Source organism: Bombina bombina, chromosome 2 (assembly GCF_027579735.1).
Source record: "Bombina bombina isolate aBomBom1 chromosome 2, aBomBom1.pri, whole genome shotgun sequence".
NCBI classification, from domain to species: Eukaryota; Metazoa; Chordata; class Amphibia; order Anura; family Bombinatoridae; genus Bombina; species Bombina bombina.
This window is the reverse complement of record NC_069500.1, coordinates 382024908-382048854: the sequence shown is the minus strand read 5'-3', so window position 1 is coordinate 382048854 and position 23947 is coordinate 382024908. Positions and strand designations below refer to the sequence as shown.

At 36.3% G+C, this 23947-nt stretch overlaps 1 protein-coding gene across 1 annotated transcript in view; it reads left to right on the top strand.

The window, feature by feature from the left end:
- LOC128646969 (transmembrane protein 132D-like) overlaps window positions 1–21308 on the top strand; it is a gene marked incomplete at its 5' end in the record, with an annotated part of 1609960 nt that extends 1588652 nt beyond the window's left edge. The window contains 2 exon segments of the mRNA XM_053699779.1: window positions 16432–16623; window positions 20136–21308. Of these exon segments, the coding sequence (XP_053555754.1) occupies window positions 16432–16623; window positions 20136–21308 (1365 nt within the window).
- Between the last annotated feature and the right edge of the window lie 2639 nt (window positions 21309–23947).

Here is a 23947-nt window from a genome sequence, read left to right as displayed (position 1 = left end):
CCAAGCGGCGCAAATGTGTAGCGCTTCCACTGCTGAGGAACATGGTGCAGTACTGGAGCAACTAGATAACACGGCCCTTACAAGGCCCCGGCCGGAGACTCCATTGCTGACACCGGCGGGAGCGGACCACAGAATGGGACTCTGCTACCCCTTTGCTGCCTCCAGAGACATGTACGTACCCTGCTGGGACCGCTATCAAAATCTCTGGGGACTCCGGTCTGGGAGCCATTACCCTCCTGAGGTTGTTCAGATGGTCCGGTCCCGCCTGAAGGTCGATGGGTTTGCTCGTATGCAAGTGGGGTTAGCTGTCTCTACATCCAGCACCTATGCGTGGTGGAGCAATATTGTCGGCACTGTGAGAGATAATGTTGCTGCGAGCTTCTTACCCAGAGGCTTCCTTTGCACTGTGGATTACCATCCAAAGTATTAATGAAGGCATATTGCCAGATCCCCAACCGAGGACTGCCTCCTGCTTCTATGCACCCACTCCCAATATTACAAAATGCTAAAGCCGGGGCACCGTCTGTCTGGTATATATACTTTCTATATGAAGTCCTTAGACTGCTCTCATGTTGTTCTCCCGGCTCCAGATGACAGGACAAGGATATATATCCTAAATAATTATGCTCATACTTTATGAATGACGGCCTTTGGGCCTGGGACTTTACCTAAAGGCTCTGTTGAAGGCGTAGGACTTGGGGAACATGTATGCAAATTCTGATGAGGACATAAAGTATATAACTTTCTAATTTTCCCAGTTTTCATCACGTCTTAGAGGGGTGTTATTTGCTCTGTAGACACAGCTATATATTCAGAACCAGTTGCCATCTTTTATTATTGTGTGATACTTTTCCAGGACAGCACCTTACTTTTTGCTTTTACCTTAAACAGTTAAGCATATGTACATAGCTATATAATGTTAATACATCATAGCTGTCTGTTAGGATTACTGGATAGCTCCATATTTTCCAGGCACTATGGATTCATTGGAGGATCTAATTATTTGTCTGTTACTGGATGGCAATGTCTAATCGCTATATTACACTGCGAATGAGGCAGGTCCTGGTCTTAGACATTAGAATGCAGGAGGGGAAATAAAAATGTATTGCAGAGCACACGAGTGTAACTTCCCCACAGCTCCATATTAAATGTATGTTAGGTTTTAGCACTAAATCCCACTGAATGGTTGAAAGAGAAATGCTTGTAGGCGTATATTTGTTTTCCATGTATATGTACTATAACACGCTCACACATTTGATAGAGAGATAGCAGTGGGGGTCATCCGATGCAATCAAATTAATCTGTACCAAAACAAGAGGAGCTGCCTGTTGCAGCAGCATTTAAGCTTTCTCCTCAGTCTGCGCGACTGACCCCCTTTGCTTTATATGGTATGTCTAGGGCTAGTGGAGATCTAATGATAATTGTGTAACTGCTTAAATGCCTAACAATGTGTGTTATCTCTATCCCTGTTATTTGTTCTTGTTTAGAGGCGTAATAATTGCTGTACTAATGTTGTTTACCCATGGAGCAGCATGAAACTTTTATATCTTGTTGAGGATGATCATCATGTATATGACAAAACCTTGGTGATGTGTTCAGTTACTATGAGATCACTAATTAACAAACTTCCTCCTAATGCTTTAGCTGACTTATGGACTTGAGAAATATGTGCATCTTAATGTAATGTGTGTGAACTCTTCTGTTATTTCCCTAGATATTTATATGTTACCATTTATTTTGAACTCTAACTCACTCTTTTAGAGAAGAAGTTTTCCCCCCTTGCCTTCTCTGGGCCCTAGCATAATGCATCGTAGCTTTATTCAGTGTGGTAATGACTCAGTAATATACTAAAATAAATTATTAACCCCTAAACCTCTGATCTCCCACATCACTAACTCTACATAATTATATTAACCCTTAACCCTAACCCTAACACCCCCTAACTTAAATATAATTAAAATAAAGCTAAATAAACCTTACAATTATTAACTAAATAATTCCTATTTAAAACTAATATACAAACTTGTATTTATTTTAACTAGGTAGACTAGTTAGTAAATAGTTATTAACTATTTAATAGCTACCTAGCTAAAATAAATACAAAGTTACCTGTAAAATAAAACCTAACCTGCCTTACACTAAAAACTAACATTACAATAAAATAAAATTAAATTATTAAAATACAATTTTCTAAATTACAAAAAATAAAAAACTAAATTATCAAAAATAAAAACTAATTACTCCTAATCTAATAGCCCTATCAAAATAAAAAAGCCCGCCCCAAAATAAAAAACCCTAGCCTACACTAAACTGCCAATGGCCCTTAAAAGGGCCTTTTGTTGGGCATTGCCCCAAAGAAATCAGCTCTTTTACCTGTAAAAAAAAAAAAAAAACACCCCCAACAGTAAAATCCACCACCCAACCAACCAACCCCCCCAAATAAAAACCTATCTAAATAAACCTAATAAGCTAACCATTGCCCTGAAAAGGGCATTTGGATGGGCATTGCCATTAAAAGGGCATTTAGCTCTTTTACATTGACCAAACCATAACCTAAAAAAAGAACCCACCCAAAAAACCATTAAAAATACCTAACACTAACCCCTAACCTAACGTCTGGATGAAGACTTCGCCGGCTGGATGAAGATGAAAGAGGCTGCCCAGATGAAGACTTCTTGCCGCCTGGATGATGACTTCACTGGCGGGATGAGGATGGATGTCCAGACTTCGATAACTGTAAGTGGATTGTCGGGGGTTAGTGTTAGGTATTTTTAAGGGTTTTTTGGGTGGGGTTTTTTTTAGCTTAGGGTTTGGGCAATGTAAAAGCGCTAAATGCCCTTTTAAGGTTAATGCCCATCCAAATGCCCTTTTCAGGGCAATGGTTAGCTTAGGTTTATTTAGACAGGTTTTTATTTGGGGGTGTTGGGTTGGGTGGTGGGGTTTACTGTTGGGGGGTGTTTGTATTTTTCTTTTACAGGTAAAAGAGCTGATTTCTTTGGGGCAATGCTCCACAAAAGGTCCTTTTAAGGGACATTGGGATTTTAGTGTAGGCTAGGGTTTTTTTTTATTTTGGGGGGGCTTTTTTATTTTGATAGGGCTATTAGATTAGTAATTCATTTTTATTTTTGATAATTTCGTTTTTTATTTTTTGGTAATTTAGAAAATTGTATTTTAATAATTTAATTAATTATATTTTATTGTAATGTTAGTTTTTAGTGTAAGGCAGGTTAGGTTTTATTTTACAGGTAACTTTGTATTTATTTTAGCTAGGTAGTTATTAAATAGTTAATAACTATTTACTAACTAGTCCTACCTAGTTAAAATAAATACAAACTTAGCTGTGAAATAAAAATAAAACCTAAGGTAGCTACAATATAACTATTAGTTATATTGTAGCTAGCTTATGTTTTATTTTACAGGTAAGTTTGTATTTAGTTTTAAATAGGAATTATTTTGTTAATAATTGTAAGGTTTAATTAGATTTATTTTAATTATATTTAAGTTAGGGGGTGTTAGGGTTAGATTTAGGCTTAGGGTTACATTAGGGTTAGGGTTATGCTTAGGTTAGGGTTACGTTAGGGTTAGGTTTAGAGGTTAATATATTTATTTAGTGTTAGTGATGTTGGAGTCCAGTGATTTAGGGGTTAATAAATTTAGTATAGTGGCGCTGACATTGGGGGCGGCAGATTAGGGGTTAATAACTGTAACGTTGGTGGCGGCGATGTTAAGGGTGGCAGATTAGCGGTTAATATTTTTGGAAAAACGCGTCAGGCGTTTTTCCACTGTGACCTTGTTTGTACCTAACTATTGGATTGTACAATAAACTTTATTTACTACAGCAGAAACTATGTTCTATTGGTGCATCTTCTTTTTTGACTTTGTGTTCCTTAGCGGCTGGGTTTACCGCTTTATTGCACCTTTCACTTGCTAAGTCACTCGTGGGACACAGAGCCGGTCTTTTGTCCTCACGGATCCCCCCCAGGATACACCACTTGGTTTAACCTAGCAACGTCATGGGTGACGCACCAGGAAACGTCTCCACGTCGGATCTCTCTGCGGCACGCCGAGAAGGGAAACACAGACTGTACCCCCCCGGAAGGGTTTCATCGCCTATTCGTGGAGAAGTACAGAAGTGTCCCCAGGCACCCCACCAGCATAGTGGAGGGTAAGAGTTGATCGTAGACGAAATACTGTGACCACATATTGCCACCCATGACTACTAGGCTCTGGGACATACCTTGATATTTTGGGACTTTACTTTCCCCCTGGGACAACGAGCTTTGTTTCTACCTGAGTGACTTTTCATAACACTGACTTCTGGTCCAAGACTGGCACATCGTTTATTGGGACCTGAATATCCCCATAATTGTGTGCTCTGATATACGCTTTGAGCACTCGGGGACTCTCTATTTTCTAAACACGCTTTGCACTGTTGATATTATAGTTTTTAGTGTAAGGCAGGTTAGGTTTTATTTTACAGGTAACTTTGTATTTATTTTAGCTAGGTAGTTATTAAATAGTTAATAACTATTTACTAACTAGTCTACCTAGTTAAAATAAATACAAACTTAGCTGTGAAATAAAAATAAAACCTAAGGTAGCTACAATATAACTATTAGTTATATTGTAGCTAGCTTATGTTTTTTTTTACAGGTAAGTTTGTATTTAGTTTTAAATAGGAATTATTTTGTTAATAATTGTAAGGTTTATTTAGATTTATTTTAATTATATTTAAGTTAGGGGGTGTTAGGGTTAGATTTAGGCTTAGGGTTACATTAGGGTTAGGGTTATGCTTAGGTTAGGGTTACGTTAGGGTTAGGTTTAGAGGTTAATATATTTATTTAGTGTTAGTGATGTTGGAGTCCAGTGATTTAGGGGTTAATAACTTTAGTATAGTGGCGCTGACATTGGGGGCGGCAGATTAGGGATTAATAACTGTAATGTTGGTGGCGGCGATGTTAAGGGTGGCAGATTAGCGGTTAATATTTTTATTTAGGTGGCTGCGATGTTAAGGACGGCAAATTAGGGGTTAATAACATTATGTAGGTGGCGGAGATGTCAGGGGCGGCAGATTAGTGATGTTTAGAAGTGGTTTTTATGTTAGGGCGTTAGGTTTAAACATAACTTTTTCTTTCCCCATAGACATCAATGGGGCTGCATTTTGTTTCCGCGATCGCAGGTGTTAGGCTTCTTTTTTTGCCAGCTCTCCCCATTGATGTCTATGGGGAAATCGTGCACAAGCACGTCATAGCAGCGCTTGTATTTCGGTGCGGTATTGAGCTCAACGCCACCATATCGCACACACAAGCCTGCTTTTTCAAAACTTGTAATAGCAGCGCTATAGGGAGGTGAAATAACGCCGCTTTTGTGGCGGTCGTTAATTTCCCTATAACGCTGAAAACTCGTAATCTAGCTGATAATCATTAAATGAGGTATGCAATTAACAATATCATTTTTTTTAATCCTTTTTTTTTTTTTAATAGACAAATATTTTATTGCAGTTATAAATTAACATTCTGATGATTGCATTTTAAGTTGAATATCAGTTTTGTAGTTTGAAAGTGTCATCAGATCTATATTTTTACCTTTATATTAAATCACAAAGCATGTTTATTAACACTTAAACAAAGTATTCTCAAAATGTTTAACAATTAAAAAACATGCAAACAGAAGTGTTATTTGAAAAGGACCACAAAGCTGTTGAATTAGAAAAGGTAAAAAATAAGTTAAAAAGCTGCAAGCGAAGTCTTTTTTTTAATGGGTTAAAATACTGAAGTAGTTATGGTGAAGTGATGCAAAGCTATTAGCAACTTTAAATGGTTTTCAAATAGGTTTTAACAGCCACACAGTTATTCTATTTGCAGTAAACCATTTATGTAATACAGTGAATTGTAAATATACTTAACATGTTCATTTTCTAGGAAAGTGAATAATTAACCTCTTTGCTGCTAGACAATGCTGAAAATCATTGTCATTGATAAGGGTAAAAGTATTTCCCTCTCTCTCTATCCCTAAAAACAGACCATATAAACTGGTCGCAAGATCCACACCTCTAAACTATATAAGCAACCACTTTTGGGTGGAAAGCCTTACATTGCTTTTGTAACTTAGTAATGTACTACTTTTAAATAATTAAGAAAACAAAACTGCCTTCTCTATTAGCTTTATTAAATCGACATTCCAGCCTAAATTGGAATCCACATGGATGTATTTCAGTTTAGAATAGAAGAATTTATGTAATATACATGTATTAGCAAAAATGCTTCTAATAAAAGCTATAGCTTTTCCAAAGTGTATTTAAGTATGCACCATGCACCAGCATTTTAAACACAGCACTTGCTCAGAAAGCCTAAAGTGCTTGTACCATCTGGTAATGACTGATAATTGCTGACATAACACAAGCCCCACTGGCACTCTGAGCAGCTGTACTATTTTAAATTCTGATGCACTAAGCATATCTAGCTATGCTTTACACTACACTACACTAACACAGTGCTAACTTTTACTGGAAGCGTTTTTGCCAAAACATGTATATTGCAAATATGTTTTTATTCAAAGATCTAATCCGTCTATATGCATTTAAATGTTGACTGGAAGGTCTCTTTAAATTTTACTTCATCTTTTTTTCAAATAAGAGGTTTGTTTTTATGTAAATTATGAGAGCAACTTTTCCATTAAAATTGTTTCCTTTTCTATATATTCAATTAGCAAGATAATGTTTAGTTTTACCAAAGTAATTGCTTTTTTATGTTAATTTTAAAGTCCAGTCAGTAAGTCCAGTTTTTAACTTACTTTGTTCCTTTAGCTTAAAGGGACATACTACTCATATGTTAAATCACTTGAAAGTGATGTAGCATACCTGTAAAAAGCTGACCAGAAAATATCACCTGAGCATCTCTATGTAAAAAAAGAAGATATTTTACCTCACAACATCCTCAGCTCACCAGAGTAAGTGCTGTGTTAAAAAGTTATCTTTCAGTTACTGCCCAGCTGCAGGTAAAAACTAAAATATGAACAGCAGCCAATCAGCATCAGCAGTGCTGAGGCCATGAACTCTTTTAAAATGATCTCATCAAATTTCACTTAAAGGGCCATAATACCCAAATGTTTAAACACTTGAAAGTGATGCAGCATAGCTGTAAAAAGCTGATTAGAAAATATCACCTGAACATCTCTATGTAAAAAAGAAAGATATTTTACCTCAAAAGTTCCTCAGTAGCCACCTCCCATTGTAAAGGATTTCTAAGCAGCAGGATTTCTAAGCAGCATTTTAGTGTGTTTGTCCTGGGACGTCTGAAGGGACTAGCATTGTGCACTCTCATATTATTTCACCAATCAGGTAAAGGAAGCTTACTATGAAATCTCATGAGAGTTAAGTCAAATCTCATGAGATCACAGTAAGAGTTCATGACCTCAGCACTGCTGATGCTGATTGGCTGCTGTTCATTTCTTCATTTTTTTAAATTTGTTTACCTGCAGCTGGGAGCAGCTGAGTATAACTTTTTACACAGAACTTACTCTGCTGAGCTGAGGAAATTGTGAGGTAAAATATCTTCCTTTTTTACATAGAGATGCTCAGGTGATATTTTCCTGTCAGCTTTTTACAGTTATACTGCATCAGTTTCAAGTGATTTAGCATATGAGTATTATGTCCCTTTAACTCTCATGAGATTTCATAGTAAACTGAATAGGGAAATAACATAAGTGTGCATGAGGCTCACTCCATTGCAGGTCTCGGGACAGACATACTGATTTGCTGCTTAAAGTCCTTTGCAATGGGGGGTGAATACTTAGAACATAAGTGTGCATGAGGCTCACTCCATTGCAGGTCTCGGGACAGACATACTGATTTGCTGCTTAAAGTCCTTTGGAATGGGAGGTGAATACTTAGGACAGTGTGAGGTAAAATATTTTTCTTTTTTACATAGAGATGTTCAGGTGATATTTTCTAGTCAGCTTTTTACAGCTATGCTGCATCACTTTCAAGTGTTTCATCATTTGGGTATCATTTCCCTTTAATTATTTTGTATAGATGTCTGGCTCACTGAACAAAAGTGTACAATACAGTGGGTTTGATGTATTAACACAGGTATGCATTAGTGCGTCTTGGTTTCATTTTATTGTTTTTTAATGCGTACACCAGCAGTTCTCACCTCTAATCGGTTTTTAGGCCTTAAAATTAGAGTTAAAATTATGATTAGAGTGACTTTATACATTAAAGGGACATGTATCCCGCAAATTTTTCTTCTATGATTCAGATAGCGTATGCAATTTTAAATACATTTTTACTTCTATTATCAATTTTTCTTGTGGTATTTTTTGTTGAAAAGCAGGGTTGTAAGCGCAAGAGCGTGCATGTGTCTAGAGCAATATATGGCAGCAGTTTTGCAAGAATGATATCCATTTGCAAGAGCACTATATGGCAGCACTATTTCCTGCCATATAGTGCTCCATGCACCTACCTTGGTACCTCTTTTACTAAGAATACAATGGTAAGTTGGGAACAATGCAAATATGATAATAGAAGTAAATTGAAAACATTTTTTTAAACATGTATGCTCTGTCTAAATCACACACAAAAATGTTTGAGTTTCATATCCCTTTAAAATGAGTGACCTACTAATTTTAATTGAAAGTGCTACTATTTCACCCTATCAATATAAGGCATAAAGGGTATACTGATGTTGTATTGTATGACCTATGGTATTTTATATACAAGGTGATAAAAGGCATATTGTCGATTTGAGATTAAAAAAAACATAAGTTATGTAAGAACTTACCTGATAAATTCATTTCTTTCATATTAGCAAGAGTCCATGAGCTAGTGACGTATGGGATATACATTCCTACCAGGAGGGGCAAAGTTTCCAAAACCTCAAAATGCCTATAAATACACCCCTCACCACACCCACAAATCAGTTTAACGAATAGCCAAGAAGTGGGGTGATAAGAAAAAAGTGCGAAAGCATAAAGAATAAGGAATTGGAATAATTCTGCTTTATACAAAAAAATCATAACCACCTCAAAAAAGGGTGGGCCTCATGGACTCTTGCTAATATGAAAGAAATGAATTTATCAGGTAAGTTCTTACATAAATTATGTTTTCTTTCATGTAATTAGCAAGAGTCCATGAGCTAGTGACGTATGGGATAATGAATACCCAAATGTGGATCTTCCATGCAAGAGTCACTAGAGAGGGAGGGATAAAATAAAGACAGCCAATTCTGCTGAAAAATAATCCACACCCCAAACAAAGTTTAAATCTTATAATGAAAAAAAACGAAATTATAAGCAGAAGAATCAAACTGAAACAGCTGCCTGAAGTACTTTTCTACCAAAGACTGCTTCAGAAGAAGAAAACACATCAAAATGGTAGAATTTAGTAAAAGTATGCAAAGAAGACCAAGTTGCTGCTTTGCAAATCTGATCAACCGAAGATTCATTCCTAAATGCCCAGGAAGTAGAGACTGACCTAGTCGAATGAGCTGTAATCCTTTGAGGCGGAGTTCTACCCGACTCAACATAATCATGATGAATCAAAGACTTTAACCAAGATGCCAAAGAAATGGCAGAAGCCTTCTGACCTTTCCTAGAACCAGAAAAGATAACAAATAGACTAGAAGTCTTTCGGAAATCTTTAGTAGCTTCAACATAATATTTCAAAGCTCTGACTACATCCAAAGAATGCAACGATCTTTCCTTAGAATTCTTAGGATTAGGACACAATGAAGGAACCACAATTTCTCTACTAATGTTGTTAGAATTCACAACCTTAGGTAAAAATTTAAATGAAGTTCGCAACACCGCCTTATCCTGATGAAAAATCAGAAAAGGAGACTCACAAGAAAGAGCAGATAATTCAGAAACTCTTCTAGCAGAAGAGATGGCCAAAAGAAACAAAACTTTCCAAGAAAGTAATTTAATATCCAGCGAATGCATAGGTTCAAACGGAGGAGCTTGAAGAGCCCCCAGAACCAAATTCAAACTCCAAGGAGGAGAAATTGACTTAATGACAGGTTTTATACGAACCAAAGCCTGTACAAAACAATGAATATCAGGAAGATTAGCAATCTTTCTGGGAAAAAGAACAGAAAGAGCAGAGATTTGTCCTTTCAAGGAACTTGCCGACAAACCTTTATCCAAACCATCCTGAAGAAACTGTAAAATTCTAGGAATTCTAAAAGAATGCCAAGAAAAATGATGAGAAGAACACCAAGAAATGTAAGCCTTCCAGACTCGATAATATATCTTCCTAGATACAGATTTACGAGCCTGTAACATAGTATTAATTACGGAGTCAGAGAAACCTCTATGACTGAGAATCAAGCCTTCAATCTCCATACCTTCAAATTTAAGGATTTGAGATCCTGATGGAAAAAAGGGCCTTGCGATAGAAGGTCTGGTCTTAACGGAAGAGTCCACGGTTGGCAAGTAGCCATCCGGACAAGATCCGCATACCAAAACCTGTGAGGCCATGCTGGAGCCACCAGCAGAACAAACGAACGCTCCTTTAGAATCTTGGAAATTACTCTTGGAAGAAGAACTAGAGGCGGAAAGATATAGGCAGAATGATACTTCCAAGGAAGTGACAATGCATCCACTGCTTCCGCCTGAGGATCCCTGGATCTGGACAGATACCTGGGAAGCCATCAGATCTATTTCTGGAAGTCCCCACATTTGAACAATCTGACGAAATACCTCTGGGTGAAGAGACCATTCGCCCGGATGTAATGTTTAGCGACTGAGATAATCCGCTTCACAATTGTCTATACCTGGGATATGAACCGCAGAAATTAGACAGGAGCTGGATTCCGCCCATACAAGTATTCGAGATACTTCTTTCATAGCCAGAGGACTGTGAGTCCCTCCTTGATGATTGACATATGCCACGGTTGTGACATTGTCCATCTGAAAACAAATGAACGACTCTCTCTTTAGAAGAGGCCACGACTGAAGAGCTCTGAAAATCGCACAGAGTTCCAAAATGTTGATTGGTAATCTCGCCTCCTGAGATTCCCAAACCCCTTGTGCTGTCAGAGACCCCCATACAGCTCCCCAACCTGTCAGACTTGCATCTGTTGAGATCACAGTCCAGGTCGGAAGAACAAAAGAAGCCCCCTGAACTAAACGAAGGTGGTCTGTCCACCACGTCAGAGAGTGTCATACAATCGGTTTTAAAGATATTAATTGTGATATCTTTGTATAATCCCTGCACCACTGGTTCAGCATACAGAGCTGAAGAGGTTGCATGTGAAAACGAGCAAAGGGGATCGCCTCTGATGCAGCAGTCATAAGACCTAGAATTTCCATGCATAAGGCTACCGAAGGGAATGATTGAGACTGAAGGTTTCGACAAGCTGAAACCAATTTCAGACGTCTCTTTTCTGTTAGAGACAAGGTCATGGACACTGAATCTATTTGAAAACCCAAAAAGGTTACCTTTGTCTGAGGAATCAATGAACTCTTTGGTAAATTGATCCTCCAACCATGTCTTTGAAGAAACGACACAAGTTGATTCGTATGAGATTCTGCAGAATGTGAAGACTGAGCAAGTACCAAGATATCGTCCAAATAAGGAAATACCACAATACCCTGTTCTCTGATTACAGATAGAAGGGCACCAAGAACTTTTGTAAAAATCCTGGGAGCTGTTGCTAGGCCAAACAGCAGAGCAACAAACTGGTAGGGGGAAGGGGAAAAACTCCGGAATAACTACAGGAGGTTTAAAAACCGTATTCAAACGTTTAGATTTAGTATCAAGAGGACCAGATTCCTCTATTTCTAATGCAATTAAGACTTCTTTAAGTAAAGAGCGAATAAATTCCATTTTAAATAAATATGAAGATTTATCAGTATCAACCTCTGAAACAGAATCCTCTGAACCAGAAAAATCATTATCAGAAACAGAATCAGAATGATGATGTTCATTTAAAAATTCATCTGAAAAATTAGAAATTTTAAAAGACCTTTTACGTTTACTGGAAGGAGGAATAACAGACATAGCCTTCTTAATAGATTTAGAAACAAAGGCCTAGATTTGGAGTTTGGCGTTAGCCGTGAAAACCAGCGTTAGAGGCTCCTAACGCTGGTTTTAGGCTACCTCCGGTATTTTGAGTCACTCAAAAAAGGGTCTAACGCTCACTTTTCAGCCACGACTTTTCCATACCGCAGATCCCCTTACGTCAATTGCGTATCCTATCTTTTCAATGGGATTTTTCTAACTCCGGTATTTAGAGTCGTGTCTGAAGTGAGCGTTAGAAATCTAACGACAAAACTCCAGCCACAGGAAAAAAGTCAGTAGTTAAGAGCTTTCTGGGCTAACGCCGGTTTATAAAGCTCTTAACTACTGTGCTCTAAAGTACACTAACACCCATAAACTACCTATGTACCCCTAAACTGAGGTCCCCCCACATCGCCGCAACTCGATTAAATTTTTTTAACCCCTAATCTGCCGACCGCCAACTACGTTATCCTTATGTACCCCTAATCTGCTGCCCCTAACACCGCCGACCCCTATATTATATTTATTAACCCCTAATCTGTCCCCCACAACGTCGCCGCCAGCTACCTACACTTATTAACCCCTAATCTGCCGACCACAAAGCGCTGCCACCTACGTTATCCTTATGTACCCCTAATCTGCTGCCCCTAACACCGCCGACCCCTATATTATATTTATTAACCCCTAATCTGCCCCCCTCAACGTCGCCTCCACCTGCCTACACTTATTAACCCCTAATCTGCTGAGCGGACCGCACCGCTACTATAATAAAGTTATTAACCCCTAATCCGCATCACTAACCCTATAATAAATAGTATTAACCCCTAATCTGCCCTCCCTAACATCGCCGACACCTAACTTCAATTATTAACCCCTAATCTGCCGACCGGAGCTCACCGCTATTCTAATAAATGTATTAACCCCTAAAGCTAAGTCTAACCCTAACACTAACACCCCCCTAAGTTAAATATAATTTTAATCTAACGAAATTAATTAACTCTTATTAAATAAATTATTCCTATTTAAAGCTAAATACTTACCTGTAAAATAAATCCTAATATAGCTACAATATAAATTATAATTACATTGTAGCTATTTTAGGATTAATATTTATTTTACAGGCAACTTTGTAATTATTTTAACCAGGTACAATAGCTATTAAATAGTTAAGAACTATTTAATAGTTACCTAGTTAAAATAATTACAAAATTACCTGTAAAATAAATCCTAACCTAAGTTACAATTAAACCTAACACTATACTATCATTAAATTAATTAAATAAAATACATACAATTACCTACAATTAAACCTAACACTACACTATCAATACATTAATTAAATACAATATCTACAAATAACTACAATGAAATAAACTAACTAAAGTACAAAAAATAAAAAAGAACTAAGTTACAAAAAATAAAAAAATATTTACAAACATAAGAAAAATATTACAACAATTTTAAACTAATTACACCTACTCTAAGCCCCCTAATAAAACAACAAAGCCCCCCAAAATAAAAAATGCCCTACCCTATTCTAAATTACTAAAGTTAAAAGCTCTTTTACCTTGCCAGCCCTGAACAGGGCCCTTTGCGGGGCATGCCCCAAGAAGTTCAGCTCTTTTGCCTGTAAAAAAAACATACAATACCCCCCCCAACATTACAACCCACCACCCACATACCCCTAATCTAACCCAAACCCCCCTTAAATAAACCTAACACTAAGCCCCTGAAGATCTTCCTACCTTATCTTCACCATACCAGGTTCACCGATCCGTCCTGAAGAGCTCCTCCGATGTCCTGATCCAAGCCCAAGCGGGGGGCTGAAGATGTCCATGATCCGGTATAAGTCTTCATCCAAGCGGGGCAGAAGAGGTCTTCCATCCGATTGAAGTCTTCATCCAGGCGGCATCTTCTATCGACATCCATCTGGAGCGGAGCGGCAGCATCCTGAAGACCTCCGACGCGGAACATCCATCCTGGCCGACGACTGAACGACGAATGGCGGTTCCTTTAAATGACGTCATCCAAGATGGCGTCCCTCGAATTCCGATTGGCTGATAGGATTCTATCAGCCAATCGGAATTAAGGTAGGAATATTCTGATTGGCTGATCAGAACAGCCAATAGAATGCGAGCTCAATCTGATTGGCTGATTGGATTGGCTGGAAATGACAAAGAAAATTTTTGCGCCAAAAAAGTCAGCGCCAAAAATGACGCAATAAAAAGAAGCATTTTCAGCCCCCGCGAGCCTAACAGCCCACAGGAAAAAAGTCAAATTTAAAGGTAAGAAAAATTGATTATTCAAATGCATTATCCCAATAATGAAACTGACTGTCTGAAATAAGGTATGTTGAACATCCTGAATCAAGGCAAATAAATGTTTAAACACATATATTTAGAACTTTATATTAAAGTGCCCAACCATAGCTTAGAGTGTCACAAAAATAAGACTTACTTACCCCAGGACACTCATCTACATGTAGTAGATAGCCAAACCAGTACTTAAACGAGAATCAGTAGAGGTAATGGTATATATAAGAGTATATCGTCGATCTGAAAAGGGAGGTAAGAGATAAATCTCTACGACCGATAACAGAGAACCTATGAAATAGACCCCGTAGAAGGAGATCATTGAATTCAAATAGGCAATACTCTCTTCACATCCCTCTGACATTCACTGCACACTGAAAGGAAAACCGGGCTCCAGCCTGCTGCGAAGCGCATATCAACGAAGAATCTAGCACAAACTTACTTCACCACCTCCATGGGAGGCAAAGTTTGTAAAACTGATTTGTGGGTGTGGTGAGGGGTGTATTTATAGGCATTTTGAGGTTTGGGAAACTTTGCCCCTCCTGGTAGGAATGTATATCCCATACGTCACTAGCTCATGGACTCTTGCTAATTACATGAAAGAAAACACTGTGAAACGTACTATGGTATGGTTTTTATGAACAGCAAACAATTACATTTATTTTTTGATATTCTGCACAGTAAGTAAATATTATTATATATAGTACATGTATTGAGTATATTGGAAAAGTAATTATAGGGAAACTATAGTCTGATCCAGTAAAACATGAGATCCTTCACATACCTTATATGTAGGGTGACGATATTGCCGCATTAAAAAGGGACACACATGAAAAATACATACATCAGGGCTGTTTTCAGGGCTGTTTAAAGAAATGTTTTGTATAAGAACCCTGACATATGTATTTTTCAATAATCCCTTTTTAAACCGGCAATATGGTCACCCTACTAATGTGGCAACTTGTCTTCATGGCCATCTGGAGGGGAGAATTTTTATATCTGCCATTTGCCTATATAACCATTATTGTTAAAGGTATTCTCAGTTTTTTGCCCCTATGGAAAACTTTGTGTCCATGCTTCATCTCTCCAGTGTTCAATAATGAAAAAGACTAAACACAACTATGCGTTGTGAGCTCACTTTTGTAAAAATCAGTCACCCTTGTACTTTTGTGGCTTCTTGACTGATTGCATTTTTCATATAGCAATTTACTAGGATATATAAATAAAAATGTACATAACATTCCAAATAGTAACTGTAAAATAAATAAAACAATTCCTTGCAAACTACAGAGATTTCAGTAGAACTTTTTATTTTTTATGAATTCTTTAAGAGATCTCCCAGAACTAAAGAGATTTAATGCATCTGGCCTCACACATTTTTGGCTAGATTACAAGTGGAGCACAAAAATATTAGCGCTATTGATCACTTACTGTGCTCATGTTAAATCAATAGCACTCCTATTCTTGCACTGGTATTATAAGTTGAAAGTAAAGTGTTGAGTGTGAGCGAAAGCCTGGAAAGCCTGAGGCGCTCTAACATCTTTAGGTCAGACAGCACAGGCACTGAAGCTCCCTTTACTATAGACTTCTATGTGGCACACTACTAAAGCCTCTTCTGGCTTTTGCTCGCGCACTAACCACAAGGTGCGCTATGACAACTACAATAAAGCCATTGAGAAATACTGTACTTGAAATGCCTTTGTTCTTCACTTAGAAGAAAATGTTATTTTTTATATATATATATATATATATATATATATGTGTGTGTGTGTGTGTATATATATATATATATATATATATATATATATATACACATACATATGCAATATGTATAGTTACATACCTATATGAATAGATAGATATTTAAAAAAATATATATATATATTTTAAGCATTCCATATTTTTTAAATTGATATTTTATATGCCAAGGTGTTTGACTGTGAAGAATTTAAACATGTATATAAACACTCCCATTCAAACACCTTCACATATATCATATCCCTTTTAAGACTTTTTTTTATACATTTATTTCAATAATAACCTTATATTTTATATTTATATAAAGAAAGGAAAAAAATATATACACACTAAATGTTCCCTTTTCTTTGTGTCACACAGATATTATCCCCACTTTCAGATGCTATCCTAGCTGAGAAGACTGTGATGGTGGTTGACGAGAAGGTGACAATTACAGATTTGGGTATTCAGGTAGTGTCTGGGATATCATTGTCTCTTCAGCTAAGTCCAGGAAGCAACCGAGCTATCTTTGCAACAACAACAGCACAGGAGCACTTTAACTCACAAAAGCAGGTATGGCTTATTTGACTACAGTAACAACCATGCTGTCCCAAGTGAATCCTTTATTAATGGATTAGTAAATGTTTATTTTATTATGTGCTGTTTTAATGTAATGTTTTAATAGTACTATATTAAAGAACAGGATCCATATGATTATACTTTAATAAAATAATATATTTAAGGATAAATACTTACCTTAAAATCTTTATACCATTGACAAGTGCTGAGTTTAAGCCAGCCTCCTCCAATTCAGGGCATGGCATTTAACTCAAGCCAATTGGCCCATTACATGATTGTGATTATGCAGGCTCGTTCCCAATCGCATGTGACGTTTTGTTTAGAGCTGTCCAATGCAAATTCTAGACCAGTGGACTTAAAGTGATGGCATCACCAAGAGCCAAGCAGGTAGTGGTAAATTTTGGAGAGAATTTTATCACTATGGAAAAAAAAAACATACTGATATCTTACACGATAATGAGTAACAAAAGAAAAAGAGCAAAGAAGAGTTTTAATGTACATAAATAACAATCCAAAGTTGAAAACGAAATTCCGACTGTTTGCTGTTAAATGTCCTGCTATATACTGATCCACACACTATGAGCTAGATTACGAGTGGGCCGCTAACTCCGCTTGGCTTCTGCTCTTTGCACATGTTAGGCAGTGTGCTTATTACAAGTTAAAAGTTTTTTTTTTCCGCTCGTGCGTTAACCCAACACACACAAAGAGCAGATGTCAGAATAACACGACCGCGTTAATATACTCCCCCATAGACTACAATATAGAGAGAAAAGTGGAAAAAACCTAACACCAATATTCGCGCTCTAACTCTAATCGCCATAAGCCCCCTACTCTAATAACCCCTAAACCATCACAAAGCCCACCACAAACTACCCCTCTACACTATTAACCCCTACTCACTACACTATTAACCCCTGAACCGGTGCAAAGTCTACCTCAAAGCAGCCACTACAGTATTAACCCCTAAACCGCCACATTGTTCACCGTAAAGTACCTTCTATACTATTAACCCCTAAACCCACCACATAGCCCTCTGCAAAGTACCACACCTTCAGATTGCAAACTACCCCTCTACACTATTATCCCCTAAATCAACACACCCCAAATCACAAAATACCCACTAACATCTAAACACCTAACCAGCTAAACCCCATAACCTTATACCATCTAACCAGCTAACCCCACTAACCTAACACCCCCTAAGTTACCATAAAAAAACTTTACCTGAAAAAAACTAACCTTTACCTGAAGAAAACAAAACAAAAACTAACATTAGATGGAAAAAAAAATATTACAAAAAACCCTACCCATTTCTGAAAAAAACAAACAAATTACCAAAAAATAAATAAAAGGTATGCCTATTCTAAATACTAATCCATTCTAGAAGTAAACCCCCTTTCTATAATTTGCGCTCCACTTGTAATCTAGCCCTAAATGTTAAAACGAATGCTTTAAACTACAATTAACCAAAGAAAGAATTAATCTGTTCTTATTCTGCACACACGCAATGCAAAAAAAACAGCACACACGGTGTCTCCTATGTTAGCCTATTTGCTGATACTACAGGAACAATTTATTATAGCACTTTGTCAGACTTAATATGAGTATTTTAGTAACTACATACATCATTAATATTAATACTTTATTATTAATATGTTTACATTACACTTCTGTAAAGTTAAAGTCTATGCAATCAAGCAGTTAGATTTGACAAATCAATTTGATAAAAAATGAGGACAGTTCTGCTCCAAAAGATTACAACCGAGTGGTTAAGGGGTAATTGAGATACATGACATAGGGGTGGCTTGTCTGATCTTGTAGAAAGTTTGGAGTTACATGAGCTGTGAGCAGAGGAACTTATAAATATATAGTTTTATTTATCTTAAAATACATTTTAATAAACGTTATGTACCATAACAAACATAACAGGAAGAAAATAGCTCCCCTGCTACACAAATATAATTGTGGCAAAGTATCCTATTTATCAAGCTGATGAGTTATAAAATAATAGCACAGTGTAATCAAATCGTACCTAATAGAAAGATAATGTAAGCAACTATTGGGCTTTTTATTCTTGAAGAATGGGTAACTCCACTTTTCTACAATGTTTTGAAATTAGTTGTCTAGCACAACTGAAAAGTAATTAGAGCAATTTGTTTTTAAGCTTACTTATAAATAAGAGGGGTACATTGGTTATGTGAGCCAGTATGTTCAAACAAAGTCTTGATGTAGGAGCTATACATAGGTGTACATAATTTATAAGACCGCTGCTACTTAACCTTTCTGCCACTTAAACTGTGGGGGAAGTTGATCAACCCCATCAGATATGCAGCGGGTTGTACAACGCTAAATGTGGGCCGCAGATGTTGCCCGCTCACCACAATAAATGGAGCCCCATATATGAGCTTTTGTTAAGAATGATTGAAAATATGTATTATTGATATCAAAACAGTGCAGAGTTTGTAATAGAGGAATAGATGATCTTTCATGCCAAATACTGCAGAGAAGTTTAGATGTCGGAATACAAAATAAAATTTGCAATATTTTTTAGATTAAAGTATTATATTATAATGTAAAGCTGAATAAAACTAGCATTTTGTCCAAGTTGTCAGATGGAAATGCAGCAAATGCATTTAGGAGAGTTACAGAGGTTACACAGAAATGTAGCCTTTTATGAATTCCACAAAGGTGATCACAAGCTGATCACACATTATTAGCACCTAGTTTTATTTATTTATTTATTTAAATCTATCAAATCTACTATTTCATCAAATCCATATATTATATGTGCCTTATGCAATTACTGCTTTTCATTTTATCTAATCCACAATGATGCATTTGAGCATTTTGGTTACCTCCAGCAATTATAGTCTAACTTAAAAAATACAAACTTCTGCACAAATGAACCAATTCAAGCTAGAAAGATGATGCTTAAAATGAGGAGGAAATCTGTTGCTTCATTAAAAACCAGACAATTAAATGTTTTTACTACACTTCTCTAAAATACTTTCTAACAAGCTTTTCTATTAAAGCAAACTAAGAATACAGGTTATTTAACATATAAGCATAGCAGCTCCGGCAAAACTGTATTCGTGCATATGAATTCTGAAGGTTATCATTCTGTTTGAATAATCAGAGAGAATTCTAAATGAATGCATTGGAGAAAAATGTATTTCTTTTTCTTTTTTTTTTCATTTGAATATACAACTACAATAATTTAAACCAGTATATAATAATATGTTCTGACAGTCACTTTATTATTCTGCTGTTAAAGTCAAATCATATTGCCCAAGGGACCCATTGTCTTTTTAGCACCACTGAGAAAAAACATATTTTATTACCAGGAATGTTAAACCAGTATTTTTATGGATCCTATTTTATTTGTGTCCTTCATCTCTTAGTAGTTTACAATTTATTACAGCATAAAATGTTCTGTATGAAAACATTTTCTTCTTTTTTATCTGTTGTTCTTTGCTGAGTTTTACATTTCTTTTTTTTTCACACAGGAAGTTGGGATTAGCTGCTGGATCCAGTTTAGTGATGGCACAGTAAGCCCCTTGGATATTTTTGACCCTAAAGACTTTTCTTTGAGTGTTTTGTCTTTAGATGAAAAGGTTTTCTCTGTTTCACAAGATTCTAAATCTAAATGGCCTACGTTTTCCATCATTGGGGAAGGTGAAGGGGGTCTGGTTAAAGTTGAGCTAATGATCAGCGAATTATGTCAAAAATCTAAAAGAAAAAGTGTACTTACTTATGGCATCGGAAATATTAAAGTTACGGTTGGTCAGAATGATAGAAATAATAGCAGAAGTGTCAAACACAGAGACCATTTGGAAAACCGATTCAAAGATAGAAGGATGAAGACATCCCAAGAAGGAGCTGGACCAGATGGTGCATATTTTGGTACTTCTTCTATGGACAGAGATGTTCAGATCATGAATCGAGCTACGACTGATAAAGCTCAATTAAATAAGAGAGAGAGGGACAGTCTTTTGGATGATGACAGTCACCTTGCAAATAGCCCAATGGATTTCACCAGTTTTCCTGCACAGGTTGACCTACCAAGTAACAACGAAGCTGCAGAAGAAAATGATCTTGTGCAAAACACCAGAGGCTTAACTGATTTGGAAATTGGAATGTATGCTTTGCTAGGTGTATTCTGTTTAGCAATATTAGTCTTCCTGATTAATTGTGTGACATTTGCATTAAAATATAGACACAAACAGGTCCCTGTGGATGAGCAAGAGACAATGACACACTCACATGATTGGGTTGGCCTTACCAATCGGACAGATCTTTTGGAAAATAGCATTAACTTTTCATCACAACAGGATGAATGCATTACAGCTGTGGATAGAGGAGTGAATCTGGAGGAAAGTAAATATCTCCTCAATGCAAACCATCAAAAAACTGTAAATGGACAAGTGTACAGATCTGCAGAGACTTCCTTCAATGATAGTAAAGAACAGAGAGGGGAACCTTCATTCTCTCCAACCTCAAAAAGGAAACGTGTAAAGTTTACTACTTTTACCACAATGCCGTCTGAGGATGGAGCCCCTGTTGTTAATCAGATTTTAATGAACAATGAAGAGGAAATTAAGTGGGTATGTCAAGATTTAGATGTTGGGGGATGCAAGGAGCTCAGAAACTACATGGAGAGGTTACATGAAAATGTGTGAAATGCAGTCAAAAAAGCTATTTAAATAAGGTATTACTCCTTGGTGGCTGATGGTATGATCAGTATTCTGCTACAAAAGCAAAGAAAACAGAGGTCAGATATTGCAAACAGAATGACCAGTAAATGCACAAATCTTTAACTTTTTTATAGACTTCTACATGGTAGAAAGCAAACTATATAACTATATAATAATGGTTAAAATATAGTAATATATTATCTGCAATGTTTGATTTTGCAGAGTGCATAACACAGTAAACATAATGACTGCAAGAATGATATTGGTAACCCAGGTTCAATTAAAAAGAAACAAGTGAGACAACACATCTCATTCCATTGGGAAATCTATACAAGAATGTTGCTCAACAACTTTATGTTTTACAGTCTCCAAGGGTATCAAGACAAAACCAGCCTGATAGAAATAATATGTTTACATTCTACAAAGTTACTCATGATAACAATCTTAATTTACATTGCTTTGCTCTTGTTTGTTTGCTCAACTTGTAAACTTATGGAGAGAAAATTAGATACATAGGCTTGAATAACTGGGTCATATTTTTAACTTTTTCAGCACTGGTGAAATATGCAATACTTCTCATAAAATTATGTTTGTAATTTTTTTTCAATACACATAAAATTAAGGTTTGATGTGATTTTGCCATCAAGTGCTTAAACTAGCATTCATTCTAGTGTAGGTTTATAATTAATTTGTGAGTAGTTATTGCAAATCAGGGCCATTTATCAAAGTACTAATAAAAGCAATGCATATAATTTCACAAAACTGTGTACAAGTGTGTGATTCATGCAAAATCCAGAAAATATTAATTTTCAGTAATAAATGTCTGTACACAAAACAGTATAATCAATTAATTAATTCATTAATTAACTAATTAATAATGTTATTGGACTAATAACCCACATTGTTCCTTATTTTTACTGATAGCAGTCTTTATGTTGAATTATACTTAATTTATATATAAATTATTGTTGAAGAATAATTTTTTAGTAAATTCTAAGATACATTTTTATAGAATGTTGACTGCTTCTAATTATAAGCTCATATGTTGACTTAAACCAAAACCGGTATTGACGACACCACCATTTTAATGTTGCGCTTTATCCGTAAGATATTAGTTATAGTTTATGAATGAGTTTTATTGAAGCTAGGTCATTTTATTGTTTTAAGGCCAATCCCTTAATTTTAGCTAAATTATCATATTTTTGCAAGTATATTGTGTTTAATTAATTTAAAAAAAATAGTGCACTGTTGCTTTAATTGTGTTGGATTAAAGAAAAATTGAATATTCAGTACACCCAGTTTTTTTTCCATTTAATTTGTATTGAAATGAGTTCAGCAATGCTCTGTGTGTTTAAAACTAGTTTAATTTTTATTTGCTGTTTATTAAATCAAAACAGCATGCTTTCTCTAAGAAATGGGGAACAGAAACCAATCATTTCTTTATAAGCCTTGAACAAATTTGACATTAGGAAACGCCAGCAACCCTCAGATAACATCATAAAATGCTATTTAACACATCTTAGTCTTATATTCTAGGTTTCTATCAATCTGTTGTGAATATCAGTGTAAAAAACATAACATATATGGTGCATTTAAATGGACATAAAATAAATAGAATTAAATACTCAAATGCGAGAGTATTTTAATTTTACATTATTGCTTGCAGAGAATCACTGTAAAGGTGTTAAACACATAAATGATATTACCTGAAGACTTGCAATATGCTTCTGGTCCAAAACTGGACATGGTTGCTGAGCCAATCAGGGATGGCATCTATGTATATCCACCAATCAGAGGCTATGCTTAGCTTCAGACCATTAGTGCATTGCTATTCTAGAGCTTACCTTTACTATGTGTTTAACCCTTTTTCTGGGAGAAAACATACAATTTTTGCGTTAGAGGCTATGCTGTGCTAACGAGCAGTTTATGCTCACCGCTCACTTACAGACAGCGCTGGTATTACAGGTTTTTACAACCCAGACAAGAAGTAAGCGTTGAGCAAAATTTTGCTCCTTACCGCACTCCAATACCAGCGCTGCTTACATTAGCGGTGAGCTGGTGTAACGCGCTTGTGCACGATTTACCCATAGGAATCAACAGGGAGAGCCGGCAGAAAAAAAGTCTAACACCTGCCAAAAAGCAGCATAAAGCTCCTTAAAGGGACATTAAACCCAAATTTTTTCTTTCATGATTTAGAAAGAGCATGCAGTTTTAAACAACTTTCTAATATACTTCTATTATCTAATTTGCTTCATTCTCTTGATATTCTTTGCTGAAAAGCATATCTAGATATACCCAGTAGCTGCTGATTGGTTGCTGCACATAGATGCCTCATGTGATTGGCTCTCCCATGTGCATTGCTCTTTCTTCAACAAAGGATATCTAAAAAATTAAGCAAATTGGATAATAGAAGTAAAATGGAAAGTTGTTTAAAATTGTATTCTCTATCTGAATCATGAAAGCAAAAATGTGGGTTTAGTGTCCCTTTAACGCAGCCCCATTGATTCCTATGGGGAAATAAATTTTATGTCTACACCTAACACCCTAACATGAACCCCGAGTCTAAACACCCCTAATCTTACACTTATTAACCCCTAATCTGCCGTTCCAGACACCGCCGCCAC